Below are 9,544 nucleotides of genomic sequence, written 5' to 3' on the forward strand. Positions count from 1 at the left end.
CTGTTCTCAGAGACTCAGTTACTCAGAGCAGGTTACATTACTGAGGAAGTGGTGTATCACACATCCTTCATTTAATCTTAAACACTTGTAGAAAAGCCTGAGAACGCCAGGTAACAACCCTGTACCTCGTAAAACTGTAGGGAGAGGGGAACCTTGTGCTGATCTGAAATGTCTTTTTCCAGGACTTCTAAAACAAATTACAAGTAATTTCTGTGTGTCTGCCTTCACACCCTTAATGAGGCAGAGTAGGACAAGGCAGGACTTGTTTGTTGAGATGTTGGAATGGTGTTGCATCCCTGCCGTCCCCTATGCTGCGCTTGGCAGGGTGGGAATCTCAGGAGAAAACTGCTGGGAGGCTTTTTAATAGTTCAGGGAACAGAAACAAACGTCCAGGAGGCACAAAGAATCTGCAAGAGCCACAAGGATCTGCAAAGTGCATACACAGGGATACCTTTTCTTTTAACCTTTATTGTTTTTACATAGGAAAATAAGACTGTGATGAGGCAGTAACAGCACAAAACTCTTGCAGGTTTGGCGCAGGGGGAAGGAGCCTTCATCCCGTGTGCGGGGCTGCGCCGTGGAGCCGGGTGCCTCTGGAAAGCCTGTGGGAGCAGGAGTAGGAGCAGAGCTCTCATTTAAGCACCAGGAAGTAGGTGGTCCAGCCGGCGAGCAGCAGCGCCCCGAGCAGCACCGTGTAGCTGAACAGCACGAAGGCCAGCAGCTCCCGCAGCACCTTGAGGAAGTGGATGGCGAAGGAGTCCGGCATGGCTCTCCCGGCTCCCCCGGGCTGGCTGCTCCCTGCTCCTCCCCGGCCTGGAAGCAGAAGGACAAGGTGAGTCTTCACAGCAGGGAGCCCACCCTGCACTGGGGAGAAATCGTGTGATCAGGAGGGTCGATCACCTGGAGGATTGTTAGTGACTGGTGTGGGCCTGTTCAGTCCTGCCAAGGTGTTGAAAGAGAGTTTGGGATCTAATCAAAGTCTCCGGGTCAGGACTGGTAAGGAAGCCAGACACAGGCAGTGGGCACGGCTGTGTGCATGAGGCTGGGGGCTTTTAGAGAGTCCAGCTGGCTCCTGGAATCTCTCCCTTAGGGCAGTGGCTGTGCGTCCAGGAAGCGTCAGGATCAGAGCGGCCGCTGATGGTGCATTACCAACAGCGTGTTCTGATCAAAGTGGTCAATTCCTCCAAGGAAGCCACCATTAATATTTAATGCTGTAATTGCATCTAATGGAGGTACTGGCACAAACTGAGCCTTTTGTTCAAGAATGACGAAAACTGAGGCTGAAATACAAGTTTGCACAGGCAAATATTTATATCTCTCATTAAAAATAACCGTTAAATGGGGTAAGGTGCCTTAGAATTCATCTTGTAACTGTATTGTATTGTCATATGTACCATTGCTTTGGAAGTGATTGCTCATTTGTTAGTTTAAATTAAATCTGAAGTTTTTCCCTAAAGTCACTGGCTTTTTAGATTTGAAGCTGTGAAAACCCACCTGAAAAATTCTATCTCTTCAATTTACATGTTCTTTTAAATTTTGATTGCAACTGTGCTTGATCAACAATATCAACGCTCTTGGTCGAACACATAAAGGGAGTTTAAAATCAGACTTTTAGGATAAAAACTAGCCCGAAAGGATTATTTCTCTTCTGAACAGCCTAAAGCCAGCTATACTAAACTGAATTCCCATCCCACCACTTAGAATGTTTATAAAAGAGCTCTTGTGATAAAGAATTCACTTTTTGGTGTTGTTAAAAGAGTTCAGCCATTCCATTCCAAGCTCAGGCACACGTACACAGTACAGGAGTTTCAGCATTTTTAAACAGCTGTGGTTTCCCTGTTGTTCAGAGCGTTAGTTTTCTGTCTATAGGCTGTGCGAGATTTCTGGTTAGCTAGAAAGATGCTGATAAAGAAATAAACTGCTTACCCAGGCAGACGACGGGCTCGACTTCGGCAAGTTTGTGTTTCTCCCTAGTTTTGGTCTGCAGCTGTCCCTTGAATTTCTGTCTTGCAGCGGTTTGTGCCGTAGGCTGATCCCGCTGTGATCTGGGAGCAGGAGCAGAGTGTGTGTGTGCAGCCCACACGAGGACTGAGCTCTAGGTGTGGTCAGCACCGGTTATGATCTGACAGCGCCGTGGTGCTCGGTGCAGCCAAACACTCCCCTTCCCCTGGGGGCTTTTGGCAACAACATTTCCAGAGTCCCACTGCCAGGGCTTAGAGTCACCAGATCAAAACCTGCATTTGTTGAGATTGGGGGTTTGCCTCTAACAAAACGTTGTGTCATCTTACACGTTTTATTCTGTTATCTTAAAGTCTGCAGTGCCTCTTGCTCTGTTCCCTGAGCACCCTGTGCTCTGTGAGCCGCTCAAGGAGGGTGCTCACACACAGCTGGGGCTCATCCCCCAGGTGGGACTGTGCAGGCTGAGCCAGGATCTTTTACCAAAAGCAGTGGGGGCTGAAGGTCCCCTAATCCCTGCACTGTCCCCAGGTCACTGCTGTAGTGTCACCCTTACCCTCCCTCCCAAGGAGTCATCCCGACCTTTTAGAGCACAAGTGCTGCAGCTCCTTTGCAGTGAGGGGAGGAGGGAGCCAGGCTGCATGTTTATTTTTTAGCAAAACTGCTTCTGATAATGTTGTATGAAAAGTGAAAGTCTTTTGGGGCAGAGGCTGGGTAATGTTTTCTTTCTTTTTTTGTAGTAATGCAGACAGCAGAGAGAAGGAAGATTATGTACTGCAAATCAAATCTTTTACCTACAAAGATATTATGATGTAGAAAATGGTCCCTTAATTTAATTAGGTTCTCTTGTTATCAAATTATTACCCGCATGGTCAGCAGGGCCTTGGACAGAAGCAGAATATCATCAGCTGCTCAGGAAGCCTGTTAAATAGTAATTGCTCCTCCAGGGAATTCATCAACATCAGGATGGCTTTTATTTTGTTGTTGAATAGTTCCAGGAAGGGGCTTTGTCTAGGTGGAGTGGTTACACAGTTCTGGCTCAGTGCTGGTGCAGGCTGCAAAAAAATAGGCAGCAATGTTGGTGATGAATTAAGAGTTTACCAAGTGTCTGGTGTAAACTCTTATCAAAAAAAGTTTTGCCTCTAGTGTTATTGACTTGCTGGCCGGGGAAAGGTGAGCCAGCCTTTTTGTGCTTTCCTTTATTCACCTGTGGTATAGCTTTTACACAGAAGGACCTTAGCTCAGAAACCAGCCTGGTGAGTATTTCCTTGGGATTTCTTCAACTGTTAAGATTTTAAAAAAACCCTGGAAATTGTGATACTATCTGTAGGTCTATGTGGGTCTCTGGACCCTCAAGGCCAACCCAAGGACACACTCTGCGTCAATTTCTTGTTTTTCTCTGCACAGTAACATCTAATTTTTGATTCAAACCTAATTCAGTTTTCCTTTTAAATACTCTGAAATTAGCTACTTTAAGTAGAATTGCAGAGCAAACAATCCATGTTTGCTCTTCTTGCACCACTGAAGTTGCAGCATGTTTTTTAAGTCTGTCTACAAGTTGCCTCCCCACCCAAAGCAGAAAGCCTCCAGTGACTGAAATTGTATTTTTCTGCAAAAGTTAAGAAATCCCACAAATAGTTCTAATGTAGTATGTTATGAAATTTTTCATGAGCCTTAATTTAAAAACACCTGGATGTTAGAAAAATAGTTTCAACTGAAGTAATTCAGTTATTCAGTTATCCTGGGATGGGGAGACAAGGACACAGCTACCACAGTGCAGGGCTTTGTTTTATTTTGTTTATTTTTGTATTCTAGAGAGAGAGAGTGCAAACACTTCCAAAAAAAGATTAAATACATCTTTTTTTTTTTTATTCTAATAAGTCAACTGGAGTTAAACAGATAGAGGGGCTCTGTGGAGGGTCTGACTTGGCATAACTCAGAAAATAAAAGACCAAAACCCACAGTCACAACTGTGACAACTTGGAAAAATGAAAGGATTTATTGGGACATATTGTACATGATAACTAAGGCAGAAATGTTTGCTAAGAGAGTGCTTTAAGGTGAGAAGTGGGCTTTTTTTGTTGTCTTTAAGACTGAACTGCAGTTTGGGAGAGGCTTCAGTGGCTGCTGTTAAAGCCTGTGAGGACACTGACAGTGCCCAGCAGCAGCACAGGCACCACCACAGACCCTGCTTGGCCTTCCCAGCCTCTGGAGCCAGAAGCTGCCTCTTGTACGCCAAGGGCCCAGCCACCAAGCCCATGGAAAATTCCATTTTTAAAGTTTGAGCTTACAACAGCTTGTGACAGCAACTACCACAGTTTATAACCTGAACGGGGGTTGAAAAAAGTGTCTGTTTTAAACCCACTGTTTACTGGGTCCCTGCTCTTGCTGATTTTGGCCCAAGGCCTACACAGGGAGTGTTTGTGTGTCTTCAACCATAAACTCAGGACACACTGATGTCATTCATACTGTGGAGGAGCTTTTCAGAGTCAGGTGGGTGTACCTAGGACAAACAAGTCCCCTCACAGTGCTCCCTTCAGGAGACAAGTGAAGTAAAATGCTTAAGGATCACAGTTACAGCTGTGTGCAGATCTCTGACTAACACATCCAATGCATCCATGGAATGTATCAGGCACCAGGGAGAGATAAACAGTCTGGGAATACTGGTACGAAGTCAGGAATAGAGAACATCCTGCCTCCTCAGCACTTTAGGAAGGTAAAAAGCAGTAATCACATCTCCCACCAAAGTCAAACTGAAAGAAAAAAAGCAGCAATTTGCCAAAGAGAGGGACCAGGGCCCATTCCCGCTCCCCCAGCTCTTGGCTGCCAGGTCAGACCATGACTAGGGATCTCTCTCTTAACTGTTTATCCTTAGTGACTTTCAACCCTGCTTGTCTACTTGGAACTTCCACAGACAGCTGGAACACAAGTGCAGAAGAGATGAGGGTAACTGGCTCATGAGCTGGTCCCAGGAGAGCTTCCTTCACTGCCGTGTTTCGCCGGCAGAGCAACCGTGCCAGGACCAGCAGCTGACGTGCTTGTGTCGCACAGGGCCTCCAAGATTGACTGTCTCTCACCACCCACCCTAGAATGGGGCCGGCTCCAGTTTTTCCATCAAGGATTTGATCCAGGTTGTTCCATTGATCAGTTTTGTAGTGGCAATGACGTACTCTGTGCCTCCATCCTCCATCTGGGACAGAAATCTCAGCGCAGCGATCTCCGCATACGTGACCCCCCCAAGGAAGAACACCAGGGTGACTCTGTTCTCACCATGCTGACCTGTGGGTTCACACAGAGTTCCAGGTTGGCTTGGTTTGATTTTTAGAGCTCCCCTGCATCAACTATCAGTCAAACTCAAATGACCTGAATTAGAGGAGACGAGCAGCCTGGGGCACAGCAATCCACAGTCTGCTCCCAGCTCTGGAGTTGCTACAGGATGTGCTTCTGTTTGACAATGACACTGACCCTCTTTTACATGATGTTACTTATTAAAATCACAGTGTAAGTTTAGGGTTTATTTTGGTACTCTGATGAGAAGTTAAATAATTTGTCAAAGGAGGGTTAGGTCAATCTGACACTGCTGTGGGACAAGCACATGAGACAGAGACCTGGACTCTGCCCGCCCTGATTTCAGTTTGCCTCGCTCCACCCTCAGAGAGATGCATTTCCCTGCAAACCATGGGAAAACAAACCCAAACTTACGTTTTTTCTGAAGGCCAGTAGGGAGCTGCTGCCTCTCCTCAAAATGGGGCCCTGGCAGCATCTTTAAAACCTCCTCGATGCTGCGCCAGCCCGGCCGGGCCAGCAGCTGGGCCAGGCGCACGCTCAGTGGGGCGTAGCCACTGTACACGTACGAGATGTCATTGGGGTTCTGGGGGACACAGAGAGAGACAGAGGGAGCAGCAGGTCAGTGCTACCTCATGCTGCAAAACAGCCTCAAAGAAATCAATAACATTAAATAAAAAAGGAGGTTTTCCTGCTGCACATAATTCTGTAGTTAGAGGTAATGTTTACCTGCTCATTAACATCATCCATCCACAAGCGCAGTGTTTTCCTGATCGTTGGGTAGTTATTCCTGCCACCTGTCTGGGGTTTCAGGAGTCCAGCCTTTTCCAAATTGTTTAAGGTCAATATATGTTCATAGCCGTAAGTCTGCAATATGAAGAAATCACCTTTAATACCATAGCAATAACCCATGACTAGTGTTTAAAACAAACAAAAAAAAGCAAACACATTTGTTTAAAAAATATGCTTATTTAAAAAAAGCTTCACGGTTAAGATTGCTGTAGAGTATATCCAATTTAGAGTGTTTAAATCATAATAGTAAAAAGTGATATAAACTTCTGTATCTACATGTTGTAAAATACACAAGCACCTCCCAAGCATCAGCTCAGAGAGAAACCCAGTGCTCCCTTTGTACACATTATTCAGGAGTAAGATATGTCTGTCCAGAATTGAAGTGCAGAGCTGAAGATTTGATGTGGATTTTCTCAGGAATTTATTCCTCCAAATGCTAGAGGCTAACCTGGAGAATCTCTCTTTTGTAATGGTCCAGAACCTTCTGCTTCAGCCCACTATTGCACACAGATTGCAAGCAAACGAGACGCAGTATCTTGATTAATGGATGTTTTTGAGCTATGCAGTCTTCAATATAATTGTTAACCTATTAAATAAAATACATAAGCAGTTATTTAAAGAATTGTTAAAGTGGCTGTAAGACCTGGAAAGAAAGATCTAGTTTGCCTATATCTCCAAAAAAACACGAAAGAGGAGCAGCTGCTCTCCAGGCAGCTCAGGATCATCTGTGTAACAGTGACCCAGCACTGGTTCCACCTGGGCTCTCCCTCGAGCACATCAGCTCCACACTCAGTAGCCAGGCTTTGCCTGATATACTGAAAAATTCTTATTAACCATCTTCTATGTTCCACTGATCCCTCAGAGCATGGGATGCCCCAGGACAGGTAAAGTACCCCAGCTGTGCACGGCAGTGACAGGTAATTCAGAGATCCATTTCATTGGACATCATCTAGATCAGATGTTTCCTCTCAAAAAAAATTCCAAATGGAAAAAAACCCCATTTTCTGAAGATTTAAGAGTTGCTAATTGCCATTATCTACTTACCTTGTCTGTATCTATTCCAGACATGAACTCTTGCTCCACTGTTAAGTTATCAAAGAAATCTTCAGATGCTTTGGGAAAAGAATGAAAATCAATACAACAGCAACTGACAGCTCATGTTTTACATTTAACGTTTCAGCAGAGATGCACTGGATGGAGCAAAGCCAGTTTTTGCCAGGCTGAGTGATGTCCATCACGTTATCTGGCATCCTGCTGGATTTACATTATTCCTACTCACTGGTGATGTCTTTGATGAGCTCTGCGATGGAGGTGTGGTTTGCCAGTGAGCTCCTTGCTGCCTGCATGTGAGGCAGCTGGGACACAAACTGCTTAATCTCTCCAACAGTCTTGGCGTGGTGCCTTTCCTGAAGAAATCCATCACTTGGGTTAGGCCTTGTTCACATTAGTAACACCAACAAGATCATTTTATCATGAAGAACTGTTTTATTGCACTCCCTGTAAGGAGTTTAGAGCCATGCAGCCTTTTAGACAAAGGGCTTTAGATGCTTACACTGAAGTTACAGCATTACCTGTAACAGCATTTGGCTCATGAGAAGAGGCAGCACATAATACAGCAGGATCATTAGACTGTTATTTTCCATTATCCCAGTGTTGTAAATCATTTTATCCACATTTGATGACTCCAGCCATCACTATCTGCTCCTCAGTTTCCCTACCACGGAAAACGCCCTTTTTCACACAAAGGGGAATTACTTTGCTGGCTGACATGGAGCTCTAGGCCAGTGCTGTCAGAGCTGGGGAACATCTTTCCTTGGAGCAGGAGTGAAAGGTGCTGAGGAATTGGGCTGGCAGGGTCTGCCATTCACTCTACTTGGTGGCAACAACATGCCATGTTTTGAGGCAGGATGTGCTGAAGCACCATGCAGAGTTCAGCTCCAAAGGTCTGCACTGCATTTGGGCTACTTGCCTCTTGCTGCAACTTGGAATAAAAATAGTAATAATTTGACTCATATGTGAAGGATTTAAATGGGCAAGTGCAGGCAGGAGAATCATGATGGAGCCTGCAATTTAACTAGTCCTCTGCTGCCAATATGCTGCTGTTTCATTATCACCTATTACTGCTGAAAATTTCTTAAAATTCTCTTTTCTTAACAACCAGTATGAACAATCCATCTTTAGCACCTCCAGCACTAATAGTGCAGAAGCAGACTTGCACTGGGGGATGAGGCTGAGCACTCAGTGTTTCAGTTAAGGTACCACTACCTCATCTTAGATGTGGCACAGGTGAAGAGGCTAAAAAAGCCCCCCCAAAGGAAATACAACCAAAGAATGAAACAAATTCTTTTGAGAGTACCCATGAGGTCAGGAAGACGAGATATGGGACCTCAGTTTATGACTCATCAACAGGATGTCTTCGACAAAACCACAAATGTCCCCCACACAGCTCTTCAGATTTGTTGGAGGTGACATGTGAGCATGAATTTTAAGTTCAAACCTCCTGCAAGACAACTGTCTTTTGCACATTTCTACTGTTTTTGATGCCAACCCTAATAGTCTGTGAAAGCACATTCTAGTGTTTTATTGCTTAAAGCCTTTCCTTGGCATCCTGAAGGGGAAAGGACATTTCAGGGAACAGGTAACAAGAGCAGCCAAGTGGAACTGATCAGCACACTAAAAATCACCTTTGGCTTCTTGGGAAGCAGCACCTGACTGTTCTGCAGACTGCAGAGATCAATTCCTGTTATGGGAACTATGGGCTCACACAGCACAAGGGTGGGTTAGGCAAGCTCTGAGCAGAGGGAAAGCCCCAGAACAGAGGTGTGGGGAGAAATGAGGATCCACGTTACTACGGGCTTCTTAAAAGGAGATTTGACCAACACCTACTCAGAACAGTCCAAGTGCAGCTGACCTCATCCCAGGGCAGGGGAACAGACTGGAAAGGCTTCTGAAGACTACCTGGTTTTTCTCTGGATGGGGGATTACTGCATGGGAGCAGCTTGAGCTGCCAGTCCCAGCCCTGCTGAAGACAGACTGTGAGTTACCTGATGCAGTGTTGGACACAGGTCTTACCTCAAAGGCTGCTGAGATGATCTTGGCTTTCTTGCTCAGCACTGACCCCACAGCATTGAAGTTCTTGTCTCGGATTTCAGCATAAAGCTCTTCTGCAGAGTTCAGCTGGAGCTTCTTGGGTTCAGTGGGGAGATCTTTCCCACCCTCACCCTGCTTCTTTGGGGCAAACTTCTCAGGAGGGAGTTTCACATAAGCTACCAAATGCAGAGAAATGACCCTTATAAGGACTGGAACTTCATCACCAGAAGTTAAGATCAGCAGGCTGTGGAAATGTGTCCCCTGAGCTGGACACAGCTCTGAGCAGCAAAGCAAATATAAACACTCAAACCACTCAGTGCCTGTGTGTTAATTAAGGAGAGCCTCACTGTACTCAGCCAGGGACCTACAGAAACATCAGAACCCGAGTGCCAGCTGCCCTGCTTTCAGAGAGGCTGGGAGG

The 9,544-nt window shown here is 45.6% G+C and overlaps 1 protein-coding gene across 1 annotated transcript in view; it reads right to left on the reverse strand.

Annotated features, from left to right (window-relative positions):
* Nucleotides 1–3,769: 3,769 nt before the first annotated feature.
* Nucleotides 3,770–9,544, reverse strand: part of VPS33A (VPS33A, CORVET/HOPS core subunit) — an 8,518-nt gene continuing 2,743 nt past the window's right edge. The window contains exons 5-11 of the mRNA XM_017734812.1: nt 9,106–9,299; nt 7,313–7,439; nt 7,078–7,145; nt 6,482–6,619; nt 5,971–6,108; nt 5,659–5,827; nt 3,770–5,235 (exon numbers count right to left, since the gene is read on the reverse strand). Of these exons, the coding sequence (XP_017590301.1) occupies nt 5,042–5,235; nt 5,659–5,827; nt 5,971–6,108; nt 6,482–6,619; nt 7,078–7,145; nt 7,313–7,439; nt 9,106–9,299 (1,028 nt within the window). The 3' untranslated portion in view covers nt 3,770–5,041. The remainder of the gene's footprint in view (nt 5,236–5,658; nt 5,828–5,970; nt 6,109–6,481; nt 6,620–7,077; nt 7,146–7,312; nt 7,440–9,105; nt 9,300–9,544) is intronic.

The sequence above is a fragment of the Corvus brachyrhynchos genome, unplaced genomic scaffold (genome assembly GCF_000691975.1).
Source record: "Corvus brachyrhynchos isolate BGI_N302 unplaced genomic scaffold, ASM69197v1 scaffold114, whole genome shotgun sequence".
Classification (NCBI taxonomy): domain Eukaryota; kingdom Metazoa; phylum Chordata; class Aves; order Passeriformes; family Corvidae; genus Corvus; species Corvus brachyrhynchos.